The sequence below is a fragment of the Lotus japonicus genome, chromosome 4, assembly GCF_012489685.1.
Source record: "Lotus japonicus ecotype B-129 chromosome 4, LjGifu_v1.2".
Taxonomy (NCBI): Eukaryota; Viridiplantae; Streptophyta; class Magnoliopsida; order Fabales; family Fabaceae; genus Lotus; species Lotus japonicus.
Genome location: NC_080044.1, coordinates 80956202 through 80982249, shown reverse-complemented (window position 1 = coordinate 80982249; position 26048 = coordinate 80956202). Strand labels below are relative to the sequence as shown.

General features: G+C 38.2%; 2 protein-coding genes across 2 annotated transcripts; both read right to left on the bottom strand.

The window, feature by feature from the left end:
- Positions 1–828: 828 nt before the first annotated feature.
- Positions 829–13806, bottom strand: LOC130710889 (probable inactive ATP-dependent zinc metalloprotease FTSHI 1, chloroplastic). Its single transcript, XM_057560273.1, has 15 exons — positions 12971–13806; positions 12784–12871; positions 12067–12501; positions 11904–11957; positions 11700–11765; positions 4991–5086; positions 4779–4907; positions 3943–3995; positions 3106–3301; positions 2734–2848; positions 2392–2666; positions 2175–2258; positions 1973–2085; positions 1636–1885; positions 829–1400 (listed from the first exon to the last, which is right to left on the bottom strand). Exons 1-15 carry the CDS (start codon positions 13627–13629, stop codon positions 1212–1214), a joined length of 2802 nt encoding a protein of 933 aa, XP_057416256.1. The 5' UTR covers positions 13630–13806; the 3' UTR covers positions 829–1211.
- A 950-nt stretch (positions 13807–14756) lies between these two features.
- On the bottom strand, positions 14757–24149 carry LOC130710468 (uncharacterized protein At4g10930). The gene is made up of 13 exons (XM_057559749.1): positions 23897–24149; positions 23664–23749; positions 23068–23158; positions 22783–22832; positions 22399–22468; positions 21194–21303; positions 20577–20642; positions 19465–20018; positions 19034–19109; positions 17572–18820; positions 17387–17461; positions 15507–16550; positions 14757–15374 (listed from the first exon to the last, which is right to left on the bottom strand). The coding sequence occupies exons 1-13, from the start codon at positions 23969–23971 to the stop codon at positions 15168–15170; spliced, it is 3753 nt and encodes a 1250-aa protein (XP_057415732.1). The 5' UTR covers positions 23972–24149; the 3' UTR covers positions 14757–15167.
- Positions 24150–26048: the final 1899 nt, after the last annotated feature.

Here is a 26048-nt window from a genome sequence, read left to right as displayed (position 1 = left end):
TTACTTAGTAAGATTATAAAGTTTGCATGATAACTTTATTTATTGCATAGTACTACATTATAATGTAGTAAGATGTAAGTATGTGATATTGAATTATATCTATGATTGTTTGTTTGATTGCTTGTAATTTGATTCTATAGAGCTTTCTTTTGTTCCTAAAAGCAACAATAGCGCTTCAAATTTATTGGCTAAAAAAGCATTTTTTTTTAGAACTTAGTCTGGATTGAAAGGTTCCTCTCTACAGGGTTTGATTTTCTTCTGTACCATGATGTATTAGCCTCTTTGGCATGCTTCTTCTTTAATGCAATTTAACCTTAAAAAAGATATTGATTTATTAGCACATGCACATCCGTATTGATCATGAGAACTTTGTCCTTGAATTGGGTCCTCTTTAGTATCAGAGGAGGCGTTTGGCAAAGTAGTTATTTTCAATTTTTCATTATTGTCACTTCTTCCTCGTACAATGTCATAAATGATTCCTTTATATCTTTGAAATTTAGCTGATGCTGCCGTTTGAAACATTTGCTTCAAGAAAAAGGTGATCTCAAAAAATATTAGTACTAAAAAAATGTCATATGCAATACACAAATATTGGTACTTTAATTTCACCATATTTTTAAAATTCAATTTTAGTATGGATTGATTGGAAATTTTTAAAATTAATTGCACGAAACAAGGAAATGAATAATATTTACTTTAATAAAATAACAAATTTAAAGGTTAATTGATGCAAAAAAGCGTAAAAGCTTTTTTTAAACTAGTTTTTGTTCTTCACAAAATTATATATATATATTACAAACTTTTAAAAACATTCTTTTCAGACTTAAATTATTTGAAAAACAATTTGGCCCTGGCTATTTTTAAATTTAAAAATGAAAATTTAATCCTTCACTTACCTCCACACAGACACTCCTCTAAGCAAACACACCTTGAAAGCATATGGTAAACTATGCTAATTTGCTTAAAATAAAGCACTCCTATGCCGATAAACATGTTACTAAACAACACACTCAATACAAATTGCATGAACAAAATTTCTAGCTCTAATAAAATACATATATCTATCTGAAAATAGAAGCTTCGAATGTAGCCCTTCGTGCAGACATGTCCTCTGAGGAGTCTGTCCCAAGTGCAATTTCCAAATCTGAAACACTGACTGGCCAGGAATCCAGTAACAAATACTTGGTTTCAAAGAAGGACTGAGAAAGAACTCATATGGTTTCTTCTTCCTTTGAGTGAGTTTCTAATGCATACACCAAATCGCGCTCTTGTTCTTCGCTAAAAAGAAGATTGCCAGGATCTTCTTCCTCCTCCAAAAGATGCAAAGGTGTTTGCGGAGGGTATTTGTTCAAAATGAACTCTAGTTCTTCACCACTGATTTCCTTCTGATTGAGAAGAACCTGCATTGCCAATTTATAAGCTGTTAAAGTGATCACTCACCACAGAACTTATAAAAGAAAAAAAGGAGCACAGATTTCTAATTGTAATGGTGTTAAGTTTGCATAATCTCTGCTATCACTGAAATGCTTGAAGATGTTATACTGAAGACATATTGGTTAGAGAACTCACTTATAAGTATTAATAATTCATAACAATTTAATGTAACTTTCATGCTCAGAATTCATTTTAAATTACCTTTACAGCTTTGAGCAAAGCTGCATGGTGCCTCCTAAGGAGAGACACCGTCTTTCCATACATGTCGCAAATCAACTCTTCAGTTCTTTGTGCAACTTGATCATCTAGCTTAAAATTTAATGGTGGCTCAATCAAGTTGTAGTCATCATAAAGAGATCCTTCGAAATCCAGCCTTGGTCCCACAAATTTAACCGACTTCCTCCAAGGTGGTGGTTCTCCATGTATGACCATCGGATTCTCCAAATTCCATCTGCAAGTAGAAGGGGAAAATGAGCTTATACGGCACAAGAAAATAAAGCAGAAGCTCAAACACAAAAATGCAAATCATTATGCCAACATGGTTAATATTTTGCGAGCAAGCCAGGATGCATCTGCAAGGTAGTCAACTGAGGCTTTTGATGTGTCACGTCCATAGATAACTTCCTCAGCAGCTCTACCTCCGAGCAGAACCTGTATAGCCAGACAGTCTCATACTGAAACAAATAATTTAACCAGAAAAAAAAGGAACAACTGCATTTTTCAAGAGTGAATTTACATGCCTGAAGGCGATGCAGCAACTGAGGCCGACGTTCGAACATATATGATTCATCATCAAGTCGATGGAATACCAATTGAGACAATGTCTGCCAGATGGAAGTGTTTTTAGTGAGTAAAAGTTATAGGTATAGAAACAAACACATAGCCTTTTTATCTCCTTTTCTAATTCAGAAATACTTCTAGAAGATAGTAATATAGTGAAGGAGGCTGAACAAGGACCTGACCACGAGGTACGATTGAGATGCGATCACAGCATTCAACTATTGCATTCTCATATCGCTGGAGCAGATGAGAAGTTAATGCAACCCCCACTTCAGTAGTAGCTCTACGACACTGTCCCTGATAACCTAATTCTGTTCCAATACGTTTAGGTCCTACGGTAAGTCTGTCAACTGCGTCATCCATATCTGACTGAAGAATTGAGTTATGTTGTTTTCTGACAGCCACAAGCGCAGCCTCTTGGACCAATTGTGCCAATCTTGCTCCACTCCATCCTGAAAGTAAGATGTTTGTTCAGTGATTAAACTGAAAAAATTTATAAGCAAAAAAAGGAGCCCATACCAGGTAGGTTCTGTGCATAGCTGGATAAATCAACAGAGTCTGACATTTTTACTGTGCCAGCATGAATTTTCAAAATATCAAGTCTTCCTTTAGCATTTGGAGGGAGAATCCTGATCTACAGGAGAAAAATTTAATGACAACTAAAGGCATACCATTAAATAAGTAAAAGAAAAACTACATAAAATACATCGAACTTATCAAGCAAACTAATGGCTATGGTGGATAGGTAAGACACTGTTTGCATTTATTAGGAAAACCAAAGAACAGATTTTTCTATGTTCATTTGTCATTATGATATTAACAAAAAAATACTTTACCATAACAAAAACAAAAGTGAGAAAGAAATTCACTAACTCAGCCACAGAAAGAAACCTTTCGATCAAAACGACCTGGACGAAGAAGTGCAGGATCCAACAAATCCCTACGATTTGTGGCAGCTAGAAATATAACACCCTTTCCAGTATCAAAACCATCAAGCTCTATCAACAATTGATTCAATGTAGTTTCTCTTTCCTGGGTGGCTGCGTTATACAGGTCATCTGTGGACTCCTTGAAAATACCTTGACGCCTGATCACCCACAAAGTTCACAATCAGGCAGTGTGAATGCTTAGGGGCTTAGCAAGTCAATTGACAGCAGATCTAACAACCATGCAAGTATGCAACATCACTAGCTTGGCAATAATTCTTATCATTTTAATTCGACATAATGAGATTCCATTTAAGCAAACCACCCAAAAGTATCCTATGCTTATCAATGTGAAATGTGGTTATGTCTGTAAGGTTGGACAAAAATATTTCTACAAAACAAACTTAATGTCACATAGCTTTATCAATTCTCATTGGTAAAAAACAGCATATGGGAGAAAGAAAACTAAGATTAGACCAATCAATTGATCAAGAATGCAAGCAATGCAGTGGCATTTACAGTACTTTATAAGCATACATATCAGGATTCAGGAAGCTTTTTATGACTAGTGGGTTAACATAAAGTTAGATCTTCCACTAAGATTGTAGGCTCGTGCAACCAAAAAAAAAAGATTGCAGGCTCGCTAAATTACTCATAGTCACTTCATTAGGCTGAAGGTTGAATAATGTGGACATAATAAATTTTTCTCTATATTAAAATGTCAACATGCCATGGACACAAAAATAAGTCACAACTTCTCACCATCCGTCATAAGTCATAACATAGACTCATACATGCATACCTCGTTGCCAATGCATCAATTTCATCTATGAATATAACTGATGGTCTGTTCACCTGCAAAGAGAAACAAACATTTGAATATTTGATTACCCACCGATCACTGGCTCTTCAAGGCATAAAAATCTGGAACTTTACAACGATCTAGACCATTTAAAAAAAATTCTAATGGGAGAATAATCTATACACCCTAGGATATATCGTATTGAAAAATACCTTGCTTCCTCACGACACAAACCAAAGAAGAGGTATTTAATTTATTAAAAAGAAGAAGAGGAGGGGGAGGAGGAGGACGAGGAGGGAGAGGGAGAAAGACTTGAAAGTAGGAAAAGTTATAATATTATTGCTTGAATAGAAATACACTAGGTAATTACAATTTATTGAGGCTACACTACCTAATTAAGGAAATAAGTAATCTTAACAATATCTCTCTCCTAATCTCCTAATAATAAACAAATCTCCTAAAAACAAAGAATATCCTAATATTACAACAACAAGCAAACTTAATGACAATCCTTCTTTACATCATTTCTACATCTAGAGAGTGAGGAACTGAGATGCATAAAAGCGGACTAACTTCTATTAAAAATGTTGAATAAATTGGACTAAACAATGGAAAAAGCTTAGATATACACTAACTTCAGTGATCAATACCCTTAAGTGGTCACTCTCACCCTTAATAGAAACTGAAGGACTATGTGATCAGAACAATCAGTATCATGCAATGCTTTCTATGTTAGCTGTACATCAAGTAGAGGAATATGAATGTAAGATTCAAGAACCTGGTCACATTGGCACTTTAGCAGCCAACAAAACCAGAAAGAATAGAAGTAGAATCACCTTGGCTCTTTTAAATAGATCTCTAATACGTGCAGAACCAACTCCAACTAAAACTTCCACAAATTCTGATCCAGCCATTTGGTAAAATGGAACACCAGCTTCACCAGCTATAGCCTTGGCTACCAAGGTCTGCAAAGGCATGACTAAACTTAAACATGCACTAGACATTATAGATTTTCACGTATAGCATAACTGGAGAACAGTTAACTGACCTTGCCACATCCAGGAGGGCCCTCCAAAAGAACACCATGCGGAGGTTTGATCCCCATTTTATCAAATAGCTCGGGATTTTTTAGGTACTTCACCAACTAAACAGAATCATAAATAACCTTCATAAGTTTCATCCATTACAATAAACAATAAGCAGAGACAACTGAAGCAAGCCATAAAAACAGAACATAGAAAAAAATTAAAAAATCAATAATGGAGAAATAAAAGAGCAAACAATGGCACGGAAAAATCCAGGAACTCACTTCTGATGGAGCCAAAGTATTAACATTCAAAATGATGAAATTGAAATTGTTTAGATGTTAATAAGAATTACAGATCTAATTGGTTCTCCTTTGTCCTCTTTACGACAGTTGCTTATGTATTAATGTGTTATGGACTGTTTCTAATTGTGCACAGCCACATATCATGTTGAAATCTTCTGATAGAACCCTTAGTGAAAGTTGGGCTGCAGCTCATGAGTCTAGGCCCAAAATATGGAAAGTTTATGTTAGAAAGAATAAGAGAGGAGGGGAATCTTTTGAGGAGTGAGCTGGCACAGTTAGTTACGCCTTTTGCGGGTAGGAAGGTGCAAAAGAGTGAGAGAAGGTTTCCTATATAAGTTTCTGTTAGGATGAGGGTTGGGGTATGATGAGAAATAGGTTGTTAAGAGTAGAGTGAAGAGAGTCTCTTCTTCTACAGGAGTCTTACTCTGGGACAATAGCAGTAGCTATTGTATTTCTGTTTCTTCTATTTCAGTATTAATCAAAGTATTTTTCTTATTCTCATACCTTGTACTCTATTTCTGTATTCTGGTTCTCATCAAATTGGTCCGACCTGCCGGATACTCGCGTGACGGAAACCAGCGTTCATAATCGTTTGCTTTGACAACGTATGCCACCGAAGAAGAAGATGGAAGCGAAGGTAGCAGCACTGGAAACGGAAGTCGCGAATCTCCGATCAACGCTTGTCACGATGCAAGAACAAGCAGAAAGCAATCAGGCACGCTTGATTGACCTTCTAACCCAGAAATTATCCAAGCCGACCCAGGAAGCAGATGATTCGGGAAGTGCTCTTCATCAGAGTACACCTGCACGATCTGAAGCAGAGAAAGGAGGTACACCTGGTACTTCTGGAGCAGAGAGAGGAGTTACATCCGGAGCTTCTGGCTGGACAAGACTCGATGGAGGCCACCTGGATGAGTTTCGAAAATCTGCCAAGAAGGTGGAGCTGCCACTTTTCAATGGAGAAGACCCAGCGGGATGGATAGCTCGCGCAGAGGTCTATTTCCATGTCATGGGTACAAGCCCAGAGGTCAAGGTTAACTTGGCTCACCTATGCATGGAGGGATCAACGATCCACTACTTCAACTCACTTCTGCATCTGGATCCAGGTTTAACCTGGGAACGCCTCACCAACGAGCTTCTGGAACGGTACGGTACCGCTAGCAAAGGGGATGTTTTCGAACAGCTTTCAGATCTACAGCAACAGGGAACCATTGACGAATACGTGGTGGAATTCGAACGATTGTTATCACAGGCTCCGAATCTGCCTGATGAGCAATTCTTTGGATACTTCATCCATGGATTGCGTGAAGATATACGAGCACGCGTTCGCAGTATGCGAGCGTTGACAACACTACCACGTTCGCGATTGATTCCTCTGGCTCGGGCAATAGAGACGGAGCTTCATGGGCCGGGTCGACGCTCTTTCGGGTAAAAAACCGGCGGAAATCGATTTGGGCCAGGAACCGGGTCCTTTACCCGACCCGCCCACCAAACGGCTCCTGTCCCAGTCCCAACGGGTCGTGAGTCCACCCAAGGCTGGGTCATGGTGAAAAACGGCGATGACAAAAAGGAAAAACGCGACGACACAGGCCCTACGCGTTCCAACCATCGCGATAGAGGAATCAGACACTTGCCCTACCAAGAGCTCCTTGACCGGCGGCAGAAGGGGCTCTGTTTCAAGTGTGGTGGCAAATACCACCCCCTCCACCAATGTCCCGATAGACAGCTCCGCTTCATGTTGATTGACGAGGGCGGCGACGGCGAGGAAGGAAGTTCTCTACTGGAAGTTGGAGAAGAAGAAGCAGCCGAAATTGATGGAGAATTAAGTATTATGAAACTAGGAGTTGAGCCCATCCAAGCCCACACGATGAAGCTACAAGGGAAAATTCAGGGCGTGCCGATCTTGATTCTAGTCGATAGCGGGGCTACGCATAACTTCTTGTCCAAACGTGTGGCGACAGCTATGGGATGGGAGGTACAGAACACCCCAGAAATGCGAATCCTCTTGGGAGATGGGAGCAAGGTGATGGCCATGGGTAAGGTGGAACAGGTTGGAATTGAAATTGGTGATTATACTGCTTCTGTGGATACAATCCTGTTTGATTTGGATGGAATTGATCTGGTTCTGGGCATAGCCTGGTTAATGACTCTGGGAGATATGTTAGTCAATTGGGAAAAACAAACTATGCGGTTCCAACTCGCAGACAAGAGTTTCTTCTTGCAGGGACAGAAGGGAATGCAGCTTGACCAGTGGGCTTTGCAGAGGTTGGTTGATCTGAACGAGGAACATGAAGGGGGGTGTAGAGGATCACTGGAAGAATATTCTACACAGAAACCCCATGAAGTCTCAGAGCTCTCAATGGGACAGCAACATCAATTGGAATCTCTCCTCAAGCAATTTGGAGACATTTTCACTGAAAAGAGCGGGTTACCTCCAAAGAGACAGAAAGACCATCAAATTAATCTCATAGCAGGTCAAGGACCGGTGAATGTGAGACCTTACAGGTACTCTCATCACCACAAGGATGAGATCGAGAAGCAAGTTATGGAAATGTTGAAATCAGGGATTATTCGACATAGTCAAAGCGCTTTTTCCAGTCCCGTGATCCTGGTGAAAAAGAAGGATGGGACATGGCGGATGTGTGTGGATTATCGTGAACTTAACAAGGCGACGATTCCCGACAAGTTCCCAATTCCAGTGATTGATGAGCTATTGGATGAGTTACATGGAGCTAGATATTTCTCCAAACTCGATCTCAAATCGGGATATCATCAAGTATTGGTGAAAGAGGAAGATGTGCATAAAACTGCATTTCGCACTCATGAGGGGCATTATGAATACCTCGTAATGCCTTTCAGTTTGATGAATGCTCCCTCCACTTTCCAGGCCTTAATGAATGAAGTTTTCCGAGATCTCTTGCGTCGAAGTGTGCTAGTTTTCTTCGACGACATCTTGGTGTACAGCTCAAATTGGGAATTGCATTTGCAGCATCTGACCACAGTTTTTGAGAGATTGCGAGCACAAAGCTTGGTTGCCAACCGTAAGAAGTGTAATTTTGCTCAGAATTCTGTGGAGTATTTGGGTCATGTAGTTTCACAGAAGGGGGTAGCCATGGATCCAAGCAAAATTCAGAGCATTACTTCATGGCCTGTACCGAAGAACACTAAGGGAGTTCGTGGTTTTCTTGGATTAACTGGGTACTATCGCAAATTTGTACAGGACTATGGCAAGATTGCTCGTCCTTTGACTGACCTTACCAAGAAAGAGGGTTTCAAATGGACTCCCCAAGCCCAGCAAGCCTTCGAGACCCTCAAAGCATACATGGTAACAGAACCAGTGCTCGCGTTGCCTGACTTTTCTAAACCTTTCTCCATAGAAAGTGATGCTTCTGGAAATGGAGTTGGAGCCATATTACTCCAGCAGGGCAGACCCATAGCTTATTTCAGTAAAGCTTTGAGTCCCAGGAATTTGTCTAAGTCTGCATATGAGAAGGAACTAATGGCCATAGTGTTGGCTGTGCAACATTGGCGCCCTTACTTGCTCGGAAGGGAATTTACTGTGTATACTGACCAGAAAAGTTTGCGTCAATTACTCCATCAACGCATTACAACGGTGGACCAGCAAAATTGGGCTGCCAAACTCCTGGGATATCGCTTTGATATCATATACAAGCCTGGCCCAACTAACAAAGGGGCTGATGCCTTGTCTCGGCGATTTGAGGAGGGTGAGTTCCAATCCATAATTTCTTATCCTCATTGGTCGGAAGGGAAAGAGTTGGTTCAAGAAGCTCATCAGGATGAGAAGCTGGCTGCAATTATTGCAGCACTACAAAAAGATCCATCCAGTAAACCAGGGTTCACCTATGAACAAGGTGTGTTGTACTATGCACAACGTATAGTGATTTCTGCTTCATCTCGCTGGATTCCTCAGCTCCTCAAGGAGTTTCATGCAACCCCACAGGGTGGACACTCGGGATTTTATCGCACATATCGAAGACTTGCTGCGAACGTGTACTGGATCGGAATGAAGGGACGGGTTCAACAATTCGTGCAATCCTGTGATGTGTGTCAAAGGCAGAAATACTTGGCAACGTCGCCAGGGGGCTTGCTCCAACCATTGCCAATTCCAGACAAAATTTGGGATGAGCTTTCCATGGATTTCATAACTGGGTTGCCCAAGGTAAAAGGCACTGATACTGTTTTTGTGGTGGTGGATCGGTTGTCCAAATACGCGCATTTCATTCCCTTACGTCATCCTTTCTCTGCCAGAGGAGTAGCTGAAGCTTTTGCTAAAGAAATAGTGCGTTTGCATGGAGTTCCACGCTCCATAGTCAGTGATCGAGATCCTATATTTGTGAGCAATTTCTGGGTGGAACTCTTTAAGCTCCAAGGGACACATCTGACCATGAGCACGGCATATCATCCTGAAACGGATGGCCAAACTGAAGTCATTAATCGATGTTTGGAAACATATCTGCGTTGTTTTATCGCGGACCAGCCACGCACATGGCTCCATTGGCTTCCTTGGGCGGAGTACTGGTACAACACTACCTATCACTCTTCCACAGGAGTCACGCCTTTTGAGGTGGTCTACGGTCGCGTTCCTCCTACCTTGCTTCGTTTCACTGTTGGAGAGACAAAGGTTGAAGCTGTAGCTCGTGAGTTGATAGACAGAGATGAAGCGTTGCGACAGCTACGAAGCCATCTCCTTCGTGCTCAGGGTTACATGAAATCGCAGGCAGATAAGAAGCGCAAGGATAAGCATTTTGAGGTAGGTGAATGGGTTTTTGTGAAACTCCGTCCCCACCGCCAGCAATCAGTGGCACAAAGGATCAACCCAAAGCTTTCTCCACGATTTTATGGTCCTTTTGAAGTGCTGGAACGTATAGGCGCAGTGGCGTATAAACTTCGTCTTCCCGACACTTCTCGCATCCATCCCGTCTTCCATGTTTCACTCTTGAAGAAGGCAGTCGGGAATTACCAAGTAGAGAAGGAATTGCCAGAGGGACTTGCAGGGGAGCTTCCTCCATCAGTACAACCAAGTACAGTGTTAGCTACTCGCATGATCCACCAACACGGAGCACCCGTGAAACAATTTCTTATTCAGTGGACTGACAAGTCAGCAGATGAAGCCACTTGGGAAGAGGAGTCAACCATTTTAAATCAATTTCCCGCTTTCAACCTTGAGGACAAGGTTGCTTCTCCAGCGGGTGGCATTGATAGAACCCTTAGTGAAAGTTGGGCTGCAGCTCATGAGTCTAGGCCCAAAATATGGAAAGTTTATGTTAGAAAGAATAAGAGAGGAGGGGAATCTTTTGAGGAGTGAGCTGGCACAGTTAGTTACGCCTTTTGCGGGTAGGAAGGTGCAAAAGAGTGAGAGAAGGTTTCCTATATAAGTTTCTGTTAGGATGAGGGTTGGGGTATGATGAGAAATAGGTTGTTAAGAGTAGAGTGAAGAGAGTCTCTTCTTCTACAGGAGTCTTACTCTGGGACAATAGCAGTAGCTATTGTATTTCTGTTTCTTCTATTTCAGTATTAATCAAAGTATTTTTCTTATTCTCATACCTTGTACTCTATTTCTGTATTCTGGTTCTCATCAAATCCCTTAGTGAAAGTTGGGCTGCAGCTCATGAGTCTAGGCCCAACTTTCACTAAGGGTTCTATCATCTTCAGATTTATTGGCTGCTGGCAGCCGGAAAGGTAAAATGAGATGTTTCATAGGTCTAGAAGAGTTAAATGAGTTAATGGGGTGGGAGTAGAAGGGGAATGGCCTGCTGTTCAAGCCTCTACATGATTGAGCCCAAAATAAAATAGTGAACCCCGAGTTGAAAGCAGATGTGGTCGTATACATTAAATCATTAAAATAGCTTTCAAACATTGGGAATGAAGCAATACATAAAAGCATAGAAAAGTATTTTAAATGAGGGGAGACCAGAGCCCCGTGGACCTCCCCATGTATCCATCTGGCAAAGGAAGTAATTTGAGCAGAAGAGAGTAGCATGCACACTGAGTAAGCAACAACTTTCAAGAATCACTCCCTTAAAAGAACAAAGGTACTAGACATTGTCAATAAAAGTGTTCAAAATTTTTGGAATACTTTAACTGAAGAATGTCCAGAAAAGTTTGACAAAAAGACGCAGCCTACAAGTGATGAAGGTCAAGAGGTTGAAAATCGTTTATTTCATGGAAAATGGCTTCAACTCAAAACAAGTGCCGAGAGTGATAAAAGGTGTTTATCACAGAGATATCAGGGGGGGGGGGGGGCTACAAAAGTTTCCTCAATTTTTTTTCCTCTTCTGTTGTTGAGTCACAGCATATGGCCTCACGTTCTGCCCTTTTTTAAAGGGGCATATGACACCAGAAGACATGAAACTAGTAGGCAGATGGCACACTCATAATTAGAATAAGCGATGTATAAAAGAATTACCTCTTGAAGTTCCTCAACTGCCTGGTCGATTCCAGCCACATCAGAAAACATAACTCCAGTTGAACCCTGAAAGAAAGTTATTCCAAAAAAAAATAAAAAATAAAAACTAAGGATAATATTAAAAGATTTTAAGAATAGAAAACGAAGAATAACACTACAAAAATTGAAGAATAGAATCTAATGTAAAGATAGGTGTTAACACACATCAACTCGAGCTTCAGCTTTGGATCGTGAGAAGTCTATTCCCTGCCAAAGATCCTGCACATTAAAGAAACATCTCTTAGAGTATAAATCTTATGCAGATCCATAGAACATAACTGGCTTAATAAATCATGATACCCAATGACTGAATCACCGGGTCACTTACCCACTTCCTGAAGTTTTTAGGTCTTCTCGAAAGAGTGAAGCGAACAAGAAGGACCATAGTTAAAACTACAAGCATAATAGGTTTCAATGCCTCAATGCTGGATGACACACCACCAAAAGTGTAAAACTCATAAAGCTTGGAGAAAATGCCACCATCACTGAAAATATCAACAATATTATCCCAAACCCTCTCCAGAATCGCTAAAACAATTCCAAGAGAAAGCTTGAGGAATGGTTTGACTATAGGCCACGCAACATAGACAGTTGTCACAAATATAAAACTTGTGGCAGCAAATACTGCTGCTGCAAGGAAGCCACCAACTAGAAGTGCTGCTAAACCCACAAATGCTGTCACCACCCCAAGCTCAACCATCACTCTGCTAGAAATGGAAGATGCAACTGGATGAGGGTACTCTGGCATTTTTCCTACCCAAGACTGCAACATAATAAGTTCAGAGTTAAAAGAACATTGACATTATGATCATCCACATAAGCATCTCAATCATCTCATCCATTCAATATGCTGAATGACTTAAACTCATAGTCTCTAACAACAAACCATATAAGAGAGTTTCAATCTCATTACTTAAAAAGAGAAAACAAACTTTAAAAGAGCAAAGCTAATTGATTTTCCCCTAGTAGCTCTAAAAATGCCTATTATAAGTTATAAGTATTTAACTAAAATTATTCAAGTATAACAGAGATAAAGATTAACTACCATAGTATGTCCTCTCTCTATCTCATATCGTAGTCCAGTATAGCCCTCCAAAATTTCTTGAGCTTCACTATTATCCACTCTAAGAGCCCTACAAAATTACATACATAATCTATCACGAGACCGCAATGCACCGAAAACAAGGTGTAGAAAACCAGATAACTGAACTTGAATTTCATTCTTTTGTTACCATTTGGTTGTGTGCAAGCTTTTATCACCAGGGATATCCTTCAACTCGACGATAAAATCCCGATAACCACTGCCATTAAAAAGACCTCCATCCCCCTTTGAAGTTATCAGCTTGATCTTGTCTTTACTCATAGCTTTCCTGAACTCCTCAATGCTCATTTTCGGTAACGATTTCAAGTCCCTATCGAACTCTTCCTCTTCCGACAATTCTCTACCAAAAATTTGCTCAGGAACATAAAGCTTCCCTTTGTACTCCTTAAGCAAGTCCTTCAAGTACACAGAATCTCTCTCAGCCGAAACCTCATCCTCACTCTTACTCTGGTTCTTCTTCAAGCTCAACCGCTTCGTCAACGCATCAAAAATACCCACATTTGATTTTTGACCCAAATTCTGTTTTTCTTTCAAATTATAGAACTTTTCGCCGATTAGAAACTTGGGTTGCACTTGGCTTGGATTCTCCTCCAAAACCCGGCTCACATAATCATCAGAGGTGGGGTCACTACTCGAGGAAGAGGATTTGCAGAACACTGTGAATGGCCTCCGGAGAAGAAGAACTTGCGCCGGAGAGTTTCTGTTCCGATTGGAATGCGGTTGCTCACGGCGGTGGGTGTGGAAGGACTTGGTGATGTGGTGAAACTGCGGCGAAGAGAGAATGTTCATTGTTGTGCAAAATTCATAAGTGGATGAAAGAAGATTTGGCACAGAGAGGGTTTATGGCATTAGGGTTTAAGCAAATGCAGGGGAGAGTAGAAAATGGAATTGAAGATGCTAATCTGCAACTGCATCCATTTCCATCCAATCCGATAAAGCTTGCATCGTCTTTCTACCCGGGTCGGGTGCGGGAACTCATATTATATTTATCCACTTTTAATATTTTTTAAAATGTTTTTCTTTTCATAAAATTTACTCCAAGTGCATTCTCTTCTAAATAATCTTTTTTTTTTTTGAAATAATCAATATATTTAATTTTGTTAATTTTTTTAAAATATTTTAGGTATGAGTTTAATGGATACGCACGGTTAGTTTAGCATTAAATTTATGCTTTCAGCTTTGCCTATCTAAATAGCCAAAAATCATTGATATTGATGTTTTCAAATTATCCATAACTCATTTTTCAATTAAACTGGGTAGAAGAAGAGTTATCGTACGTCCGTACATTTTCACACAGTTAATAATGTCATTTAGTTATGGTGCCCACTAGGGTTGACCATTTATAATTTGATATATTTTAGTCTATCGATATCCCCAGGTTTAAACATTATTGGATCTTGAATCTAAGAGTATTCTTTAAGATGAGTGATTAGAATTCATTTAGTCATAAAAGGGTAAAAACGTAAACATCATCCTCTCTTCTAAAACACTAGAAGCATGTATTTAGTCGTAGTAACCACATTTCACGACAACGACCACCTCCATCCCATCCCTTCTCTCCTAGCCATCTCAACCAACCAAAGCAGGTACCCAACCTCTTTTCCACACCGGAGTACCCAACCTCTTTTCCACACCGGAGACCTCAGGACAGCCACACCATGAACCATCACAACCAGCATCGTGTGGCCATCGCCACCTCAACCTTCCAACCCAAAACCCCCGACGAGCAGCGAACCAGGTAGAGACAGCCATCGGTTAAAATGTAATTACATTCCATTCAACTCTATTGGATTACAATTCCATTATGTTTCACTAGTCCAAGCATAACCTTAGAGTGGCTGCGAGTTTTTTTTTTGTTTCAAATACAGATGACAAAACAAATTGTTTGACAAAAATGAAACTAAAATAAACTTCAATTCAAATTTAAAACGATTTTAGACCAATTTCAAATAAAAAAGAGGTTTTTTACATTATAGTTTTCAGTTTTTGAAATTCGTCACATATTCATTCCCACTCTTTTCTTACGTCTCTTCTTTCTACTTCCCACCATGGCATTGGCAACCATGTTCAACGCTATCCATGTACCTCCAGCACTACCAGTGATATCAAATGACGCCGTTAACCATACCACCACTGCCACGCAGCGCACTCCATTGTTGCTATCGCCCGACACCCACCGCGTCACCAACTGAGAGGTGTTAAGAACTAGCTAAAAAATATAAAATAACAGAGTGACATACTGGATTTTGTAATTGATATCAATTATCAATCAATGTCTACTTATCCTCAAGAAAAGGTGAGTAAGGAGCTATCGGAATCAATTCTTTCTATTTCTGTTGGGCTGCTTCAACATACTCCTCGGCAAGTTTCTTTACTTTCTCCCCTTCCTTAATGAGGAAATTAGCATTCTTTGATTTGGAATGATACTTCATAACCTTTTCAGTTGTTTTTGCAACAGCCCACCGGTATTGTTCAGCCGTGATCACACCACTCTTGCACAGTGGCCTAATATGCTCTTTGATGTATGCTTCTACCTGTAACAATATCGAAAAGCATTAAAGAATACGGGATTTATACAAGAAACTATAGAATTAAGAACAAAATGGTAGTGTAAACTAATGCACATTGAAAAAATGAGTGACAAGAAAAAATAAATTCTCTAATACCTTCCTTGCTACATGATTTACAGAATCAGACTGCTTAGCAGCAATGTCAGATTTCTCTTCCTCCTTTCGGATTTTTTCACCAGTCTCAGATACAGTAGCAGATTTGTCATTGCTGAGTTTGGAAGCATTAACTGTTTTGTCTAAGACATGTTTTTCATCATTATGGCAATAATTGGCCTCAGTCAAAGTATCTGTCTTTCCTTCTCCACATAAGGATCTTGATTCAACATCTGGGAATTTTTTTATAAGTGGTTCTTTGTCGGGGCCATATAACTCTTCGAATTCTGAATCAGCTGGCTCAACATCACCCTTACATAGTAGTTGCTCAGAAGAAACAGAACGCTGGCCAATACCCGCCTCATTTGTAGACTCGCTATGGACTGCATCATTGCTACATTTTGGTGAGCAGGGAGCATCTCCTGGCACTTCCTTGTTTTCAGACCTCTCACAGTCTGTACAATCCAAAACATTATCTGTGTTTTTGAAGTTCATGGTGGAGAAAACAAGTTTCACTTTTGACTCACTTTGCTCTTGCTTTAGGTTGGAGACCTTTGAGACACTAGAACCGATGAAATCTTCATCCTCCAAGTCATACTCAAAATCACCATAAATGTCCAGCTCAGGATGAGAATCCAGTTCAAGTATATTTTCGGGCCCTGACACACCATCTTCATTACACGTTTCTTTGTCCTTACATGGACTGCCAGGAGGTGAATCACCCAATAGACCGGCATTTTTCAAGGCTATTTGAACTTCTGGGTCAGTCAAAAGATCATCAGTACTCGGTTCTGATTGATCAGTATGCACTGGTGATGAGGCTGGTGGATTTGCATCTGTAGTTGCAGTCAATTTTGTGTTGTTTTTGCAATGCAAGAGTTCTTGTGAGCAAAGGTTCAGATACACGAGCTTGCTGTTTGATCTGTCAGCAACCCCTTTTTCAATATTAATAGCATCTGCAACAGCCAATTCTGTATCTGCAGATCTGCACATGACTGGCAGGTTTGTGTTCCTCAATAAGCGCTCTGTCAGGCGGTAAAGCTGTGTCTGTATAACATATTAGAAGTAGCAATCTATAAGAAAGTAGAAATCTAATAAATACAATCACTGATAGAGAAAGAAAGTGTCTTCAATCAATTATTTGCTCGGTCTGACTGATCAGTAACTTAGAGATAACACATGTCGAAAAAAGAACAAATTAAATTTATTCTAAATTTGCATGGCCAGTATTAAATCCAATTGCTAAAATCTGGAACTAGTGAATACATGACATCCACCTATGGTGGATTCCAATTTTTCAGAAAGATCATCACTTTTTTTCATGCAAAACTTCAGCCAGCATCACTCATCAGGTGATACCGTGATACTGACGATGGAATTGGAATGATGACTGGAATGGGACATCTGGTGGCAATCAGATATTTGTTGAACATTTGAAAACAACAGAAATATAATTGCTAAATTAGTTCTAAAGCAAGCAGAAAGGGATATGTGACCTACGGATCCAGTGTAAGAAACTGAGACATATTTATCAAACTGTATCATTGTTAATCTACTCATGTCTCTTTACCGAATACTTAACTTTTGGGATATTTGGTTTATCTATAGATCGATCATTGACACCCTCACATTATAATAAAAATGTTGATATTCATCACAAGGTATGGGGGGCTTTACAATATCCACGCCTCAAGGCTATTACTTAAAATCATTCATGTCTCTACACCAAATAGATGATGCTTTAGCGATAGTTCATCACAGGTGCCTTGATTAGATACATCCAGTGTACAAAACTAAAGTGCATTATTTTTTTTTCATCTGCAGAGTTTTCTTCTGCAAGCTAACAATGTAACTTAAAATGTGGAAACCAAGGTACAGCATACCTGCCTCACTGATATAGGGATTTTATTGTGGCGACAAGCTTCCAGCACTGGTCTCATATCAGCTGGTAATTGGGCCTACTCACAACAACAGAAAGAAGTAACAGTGAACAGTCAAACGATTTGTGACACCATCATCAAAGGTAATAAAACAATTGTGAAAATATATAATCAGATTGATTACATACAAGCAAAGGATATCCTTTAAACATTGCATTGTCTTCCTGACTTTCATTTGCTGTGTTCCTGCTTGCAGCAGCTGTTTTCCTCGCAAGAACCTCCAATGCCCATTTTCTTTTATCACCCTTCATAGAATCAGACTTAAGCCCTGACTCCTTTGTGTCTACTTTGGCACCAGTTGAAGAAGAAATCAATGTCCCTTCAGAGCGACTTACTTTGCCAGAAGCTAACTTATCACCAACTAGACCATGTAAAATCTTCTTATCCACTTTTTTTCCAGATGAACAGACTTTGGCCTTCAATACAAGATTATTTACTTCTGTTGTTTTAACAGAATTGTTATCAAGAGATAGATTTGATCCTTTTCCTGGTGGGTTATTTTGTTTAGTCTGATCAGAACTAGCAATAGTTGTATGCACAGAGAGAGGTTTCACATCCTCTTTCCGTGGGAAAACAGATGTATCTGCCAGATACAATCTAGAAAGGATAGAATTCTTGGCCTCAAATTCAGAAGTTTGCTTTGATTCTAGGTTCTCTGAACTTCCTCTTAGTAGATCAAGAACTGACTTCAAAGTTTCGATCTTTTCAGGCTTCGAAGCTCTCGTGCAACGATATTTCCAAAACTCAATTTCACAGTCCCTATCCCATGCCCGCTTTCTTCTTCCATTGGAAGTCCCAAAAATTTTCTTTGTTAGATTTTCACGTACTTTTCCTTTCTGCAACATTGACTTCTTTGCCTTTAGAGCTGAAGGGGATAACTTATTTACAAGTTCAGTTTTTGGCCCCGTTATAGCAGCCCTAAATGCTTCAAGAAGCTTTGGATCAAAATGGTTTTCCTCAAATTTTATAGAGGATTTGTTACGAACAGCTTCTCTAATTTCCTTCCGTAGATTTTGAACCATCAAAGATGATTCTCCATCATCAGAAACTCTCTTCATAATTTTTTTAACCCTCAATCCAGCCATACTTTCCTTCTTTTCAGCTAGCTTGTCACAAGCATAAGTGCCAGTTAGTTCCTTGGAAAGCCTCCGGTTTGTCCCTTTAACTATATTCATGATATCCGATGTCACAACCTCCTGGGTTGGAGGATGTTTTAAAGAAGGTTTTTTTCTTGCATTGTCAGAAAGAAGAGCATCAGCTGAGTCATTAGCACTAGTCATTTGACCATCAGTTACTCTAATTTTCTTTTGAGAAACTTCAACTGAAAGTTCAGGCTTGCCATCTCCATCATCAACTTTTTTATGAACTTGCTCATAACTGTAAAATCAAGTAAGAAATTGAGGCAAAAGACAATTAAAAGAAAGTCAGGATCTGATTTGGTTTCTGTAACTGGGGTTTGTCCTTACTTCATGTAATAAAATACCCAGTTCCTATCAATTTCTCTTTCTCTCTCCCCTTTCAACATTCACAACAATCAAGGATAAGGAGTACTGTTCATCTTGAATGAAATAGATTTAAATGAACTATTACCTGTAATCAACATGCTTCCTCTTTCCGCCAGTGACTCTGACATTGTCCTTACAAGCATTGTTTTCAGTTTCATCTCCTGAGAACATTTTATCAAAAGACATTATATGGTTTAAAAATTTGTCCAGATGCTTTCAAGCCACCAATATGAAGCATAACTTACACAAGTGGTTTCCCACAGTGTAAAAAGTGGCGTAAAATCTAGAAAGCAAGATGAATCATACTTTATACATTTCTAAATAAATTTCTGGATTGAAGTGCAAAACATCAGTTACTTGATCATTTTTTTCATACTTGTTGGCGTTATCAATTAGAAGTACTTTAAGATAATGACTGACATTCAGGCTACCTTCCAATTGGGGAGCACATGAACAAAATCTTATGATATATTTTTTGTGCAAACAAAAGTTAGCAATAAGTTATTTGTAGTTTACCAGATAAAATAGAGCCCACAGACAAACCAAGATGAAGACCCATATCAGATTCAGTTCTAGATGGACTAGTTTTAACATGGGACACATCCAGTATCTCGGTTCCATCAAAGCTACTCAGTTTACTCCTTGCTCCATTGACGTTTTCCTTTAAATCATCATGCACCAAGGATTTAGAAGTTTGGTTGCAGGACATATTGTGTGATAATGATAGCTCCAGTTCTTCTCCCTCCCTAATTGGTGACATAGTTGTCTTCTCTGTCCCCTGATTTTGATTGTTTGTGTTAGACATCAAATTACATGACTCAGGCAGTGGATCCCCATCAACTTCAAGAGGCAATATATCTTTCTCGCTTGATGCCGAAACCCATTTATTTCCGCCAATCATTGAGACAACAACATCTGTGTCTCCAGTATCAGCAATAGTCACTGACACTTTTCCTGAAAAGGAATCCTCGGCATGACACTCTCCCTTGCTATTATCTGGATTAAATTCCACGGTTGCCCTCTCTGTTGAATTGGTATCTGTTCCTTTAGAAACTTCATCAGCCGTACATCTAAAACAAAACCCTAGTTTAGAAAACAATATAGGATGGAAGGAATAGAATAAATACTGTCAGCAGACAATTTTATAATTCATATGCTTATGCTTCAAGCATTATGCTCAAGCACAATCAAGATTACCACAGGATTTTTAAGAGACAATAATTAGATACAAGCTCAGCTATATGTTTAGCATGACAGTTCAGATAACATAAAAAACATAAGTAAAACTAGGATTCTGTAAATTGACTAAATCCTTTTGATAGTTATATTATGTGTTAGAACTTAGAACAAATGTTTACTTCTGATGGTGAACCACATCTTAAATAGCTTCCAATTTCTTGTTAAGAATATTAATTATCTAACCAAGTCATCGATCATAGGGAATCCAACTGAAAAATACTTCAAATAACAGCTAGAAGTTATCAGGTGCTATATTTCCATTTTGTATGCTAGTCTATGTAATATGCAAGTTGACGCATAGGTGATAGGATGCAAATAGAGCTCTGACATTAGAGATAAATAGTAAAAAGAAGTGATTGGAAGCTAAAAATATAACCAATTCAATTTACCTTGGGCATAACCATGTACTCTCAGATGTACCTTCAGTATCAAATCCCACGCAAAAGGCATGATACCTGTCAGAGTGCAATTCCAGTAACAATCGCAGGTACTTCTTAAAAAATCCTTACAGTGATAAAGTCATTAGCTAATTTCCCTAGCCACGCGTAACATGGGTGAAAAAAATAATTGGACAAACTCTTTTATACTATTTTATTAATTAACACCCTCAGATCTACCATGCATTTAGAATGGTTGATCATTGAAGACCATGCTTTAACAGGGTCAGCTTAATCATGTAAATATAGTAAGACAAGCAATCCACAGTTCTGAAAGCATGTAAGTGCCTGACCGTATCCTTAATTCCCATCATACTACTAATCCACCATTTAGACTTAACTATCAGTCTATTAGTGTTTGTTGCAAACTTATGAGCTAGGTAATCTGCAAATTTTGGGACATGCTGGGAAATGCAAAACTTTTCTGCAAAAATGCTCTTGCATATGAGCTCTAAGTCTAGGAAAAGAAGTAACTACAGAAATATACTCAGTCAATGAAATTTAAAAGAAAAAAAAATTCAATCTGCGTATCTGAAATTTATTAACCTAATCCATTGATTTGAGCTTACCATCTATCACATAAATCACAAGCGATTGATGTATCAAGATCAGAATCTCCTTCAATAGTTGACAACTCATTTCGAATTTTGCAGCCATCACCATCCAAGCAAATAACTGCCTACAAAATGATGAACTTCATTAGGATTAGCGTTAAGCATTAATTTTCGAAAGGACAATTAAGAATGTTGAGGATTATATCAACCCCTCAACAAAGTCAAGTGCTGCGAATTTAGAAAAGTATTAAGTAACTGTGTTATAGAATTTGGACAATAGTTGCTGGTAGTGCGGGCAAAGTAAAGGGTACATATCAATAAGTAGTATATAATATCAATACAATTAATGGTTTCGGGAACATCAGTTCCTTACTATAAAATTAAACATACTCAGTTAGCATATTTGTGTTCTTTACTTTTCTATCAACCTTTAACCCTTTCAGTCTACCCATTATCTCTAACCATGCAAATGAACAAGGACAATAAATATATGAACATAAATAAAACCATATCAATTATGACAACAGTGTATATATTGCACATAACTATAGACTTCCTCCACATGTGTGACCAACCAGGTAACAGTGATAAGTAGTAAGGATCTAAATGCCAGAGCGTGTGTGCAGTATATGACTCCGGAGTAGAAACCAAAAAGCCACACCAATGAAAATATATTGAATATTAACCAGAAAAAGGAAAGGACTATAGAAAGATATGGTCCTCCTGCTCTCCTTCACTACCCAGAGCCTATAACTCCACAAAGATAAAAGTCTCACCCAAGCTTACAGTTGAAAACTGATTCCACAAGAACTATTATTTTCATCCACCACTTTATCCTAAAACCGTCCTCCCAAAATATGACAACCACTATAAGCATAACCAACTTGTCAGATCAGCAAGTCTTTCTAGACTCTCCCCGTTTTTTACCATTTGGTATATAACTTCCACGAAATCCTGGCCTTTGATCTGGCCCATTAATCAAGGACTAGATTTTCCCAAATAGTTACTTTCCTAACATTACCAGGTCTAACAGACATTTAGGAAAGACTACAGAGTATAGATCAACTTATGACAAGAATCATGAATTTTTGCATACAAGTTACATGCTCATAAACACAACACATGCCAGAAGCAAGGTTACCATCAAATCAATCTAACAAACCAAAGGTCAATATTTTTGGCCTGCAATGCTAAAAGCTTATTATATGGAAAACAATTACATTTTCATCAATGTAGTAGGAGGGGAAAGACAGAGTGTTATTCGTCCCTTCAATGGACCAGTCATCCTCTCTGCAATCAAGAAGGAAACAGATAAAAGATTAAATAATTCATTTTACAGAAGAAAAATGATAGAACTGTAAAGTATTCACTCAAAACTTAGCAAGAAAACTGTAAATTATTCGCGCAAAGTTGAGTGATAAAACTCTAAATTATATACTTCAAATTGAGCAAGTACATGGCTAAAAGAACTATACAAAATTCTTAAAGTCGTGACTTTCAAATTAAATACTGATTCTGAAAACCCAGAGTTTAATGTATCAGGATATAAATAAACGCAGAAAATAAGGTTTCCAATCATATAAAGAAAATGGAAGGAAACTTACCCGTAGAGCGAGTCATCTTCAACTTTATTGCTTCCAATGGTATCATATACCTTCACAATCATGAGTTTCATATGCTAGGTCATGCACCAAACTTGAATAGTATTTTCAAGATATCAATTGCATAATCACATAATTTTTTTCATAAATAATATTAATCAAAACAACAAATTGCATTGTCCAAAATAGAATAAATAAGGTGAGCAAATTTAATTGTAAGTTGTAACCTGTAGATTTAAACTAAATCAATGAAGATAAAGCAGCATTCCGCAAATTTATATCACTCACTGGTACACAAGTGATCAACTGAAACTCATTCTGGCAAAGTGGGCAGAGATTAGTGATGGTAGCCCAGTTGTCAATGCACACAAAGCAGAACCTGTTAAACAAATGAGCCAATTCCAGAATATCAGAATTATATTTCAACATACATACAGAAAAATGAAGGAGAAATATCAATATTTAATAGAAACAGGTATGAGTAAATAACGAAAAAACAATATAACAAACTCTATGCAAACTTCTTTTACACAGGCATGAACGAAATCCCCCAAAACACACACATACACATCCAACAAGTTCAAGTTCGATGTGCCTTCATAGTTCATATCCCATCATTTTACTTTCATCACACTTCATAATCAATATTCTTTCCTGTTTTCTTTCTTAATATACAAATCTACCCACTTCTGTTGTAGTTGTTGTAACATAAAATTTCACTTCGGCTTCGCAATTTAATCAAAACAAAGTCCAACAATGACTTGCAATTGCCTTTTACAATGTGACAACTAGATGATTCCAGCTCATTTCATCAATAATTGAACTCATATTCATTGGAAACATGATATCTGAAGCCTTGAAGAAGAAAGGAAGAAAATGAATACCAGTGCTGACAGCAATCGAGAACTCCCCTGTCAACAACAGTGTCCATGCAAATTCCACATCGTTCCGCTTCGACATCTACATTAACCTGATAATTTACACAAAGTGAGCAAGAAGAAGCATAAGTGAGGGTTTAAGTAGCATTCATTCATTCATTCCACATGAAAAGTGAAAACTGCGAATTCCATGAGCAATAATAATAGTAGGGTTGCAACAGAGAGAGTGATGAGCTTACATTATCGTGGTTGGCATCAAATGGATCATGTGTGAGTGTAACCGTTTCATCATTCATCGAGAAATCAGCTTCCATTGAGAAGGAGAAGAAGAAGCAAATTCGAATTTGGGAAATTGCGAGCAACGCTTCGATTCGAGTTCTGGAACCGATCCTAATTCAATTGGTGAAAACTGTGACAGAATTTTGATGAAACCGGGAAGAAATGGGAAGGGTTAAGAAGAAAAGGAACATCATGATGATGATGATGAGGATAATCATATATTAGCAATGTTTTCAATTTACTAATTAAGTTATTAACTGATTAATTAAGCAATTAATTACCTACCTGTGATTTAAAACAAAAAAAACGTAATGGGTCTGGTTTCTATTTTTGGGCCACTCAACAATTAGGCCTAATTGATAGTGATGCAGATTTATTTTTCCAGGTGCAACTATTTTTTTTATAGAAATTGTTTTTTGCATTTATACATATATATATATATTTTTGAAATGACATTTTTTAAATATTTACACACTCATTTGTTGCATTGGTTGTACGGGTGGAAATAAGCCAAGCGGCCCAACATAGGCTTGTGGTTTAGCTCGTCAGAGACTTGCCTTGACTTGACTCGTTTATTAAAAAAGATGGGCTTAGGCTTTTTAAAAGGTTTAATTAACTAAAAAGGTCAAGTCCAAGCTATCATAAAAGCCTATTTAGCTTGATAGGGCGGCTTGTTTATCTATTATTTTTATTAATATTATAAATAAATATAATATTAATAATATAGTATATTGTTTTTTTTAACTGATGTTTACTTTACTTTGTATAAAACGAAAAACTCTAACCTAGATTAGAAGCCTTTTAGAATTTTAGCATAGCACATGATGCACAACAACAGCAGGCAAGCACCCATACCGACGACCTCAATTAGCCACCATTGTGGCGCCCAAAGTCCGCCTGTTCTCCACAACCGTGAGTCACGACCACCACTGTTTTAGATAAATAGGCTTTTAAGTAGGCTTGTAGGCCAAGTCAGACTTTATGATAAGTCAAACCAGACTTAGGCCATGAAAACACAATGCAGGCCAGGCTTGAGCCACGCAAAGCTTGGCTTGGCTTGGCTTATTTCCACCCCTAATTGGTTGGGAGCTCAACCAAATCTACCATGGAATTAATTCAAGAGCTCTAAACCCTCCCAATAAATAGCCATCAGTTCAACCATTTATGCATCTAAGCAATTGAAATGAATTCCATAAAACACTTTAACCTTCTATCTGATTTTCTTCTTATACTTTTGTTATAATGTATTGTTTAGAATTCAGATAGTAGCGTAGGTTGTGATGTGAGGTGTGTGGAGAAATATGTGTTATAACAATTTTGACATAGTATTTATTATCTGATTGTCAGTTTGGACAATGGTCGTACGTTTTTGTTGGATTCTGAAATTTTCATATTATACTCTTACGTTATGATTGTGTTTCTAATTATTTTTCTCTATCGTGATTTTCCAACAAGTGACACTTACATATCCCCTAAACACGAAATAAAAATATATAAAAAATAAATCTTTTAGCAAATTTTTTAAATCTCCACTAGTAAAATCCTCAAGTTTTATGGGTCACTTTAGCGCCCCAAAACTAGTAAGATCATTGTTTTCAACTCAACCCGCACAAATTGCATATAAAAAAATCTAACATTATTGTCCGATCTCCATTTTAGTAGTGTCAAAAGGGCCATATATTATTTGATTAAAGCTAGTATCGCTTATAATAGAATGAGATGGTGAGCAAGCCTTTTACTTTCACAATTTTTTAATTTTTTCCCACTTAAGATGGTTTTGGTCATCAGTGTCCAACCAATAAAAATGATAAAATTTTCAGTGAAAAAGACGGTGACCCCTAATGTGGACCACTTTTAAAGTGGCCTAATTTTAGACCACTTTTTTTAACTTGTTATAACAGGTCAACATATATTTTTTTAAAGAAATTTAATATATGACAAATTTTTAATGATATTTTTTCTTAAAAAAAATAATGTGTTGACTTACTATACCCAGTCAAAGTAGGTGGTGTAAAATTACACCACCTAAAAATGGTCCATATTAGGTTCTCCCGAAACGGAAAAAGACAAGAACAAAAAGTTTTTGCTACAATGTCGTGGCCAATCTGTTTT

Coding starts and splice junctions, on each gene's coding strand:
- LOC130710889 (XM_057560273.1), bottom strand. CDS start 13,629: ATGAACATTCTCTCTTCGCCGCAGTTTCACCACATCACCAAGTCCTTC. Junction 4,908..4,990: donor GCCCTCCTGGATGTGGCAAG/GTCAGTTAACTG, acceptor ATGCCTTTGCAG/ACCTTGGTAGCCAAGGCTAT. Junction 2,667..2,733: donor CTATGCACAGAACCTACCTG/GTATGGGCTCCT, acceptor TCTTACTTTCAG/GATGGAGTGGAGCAAGATTG.
- LOC130710468 (XM_057559749.1), bottom strand. CDS start 23,971: ATGGAAGCTGATTTCTCGATGAATGATGAAACGGTTACACTCACACAT. Junction 20,643..21,193: donor TGTGATTTATGTGATAGATG/GTAAGCTCAAAT, acceptor GCACTCTGACAG/GTATCATGCCTTTTGCGTGG. Junction 20,019..20,576: donor AGTACATGGTTATGCCCAAG/GTAAATTGAATT, acceptor GTTTTGTTTTAG/ATGTACGGCTGATGAAGTTT.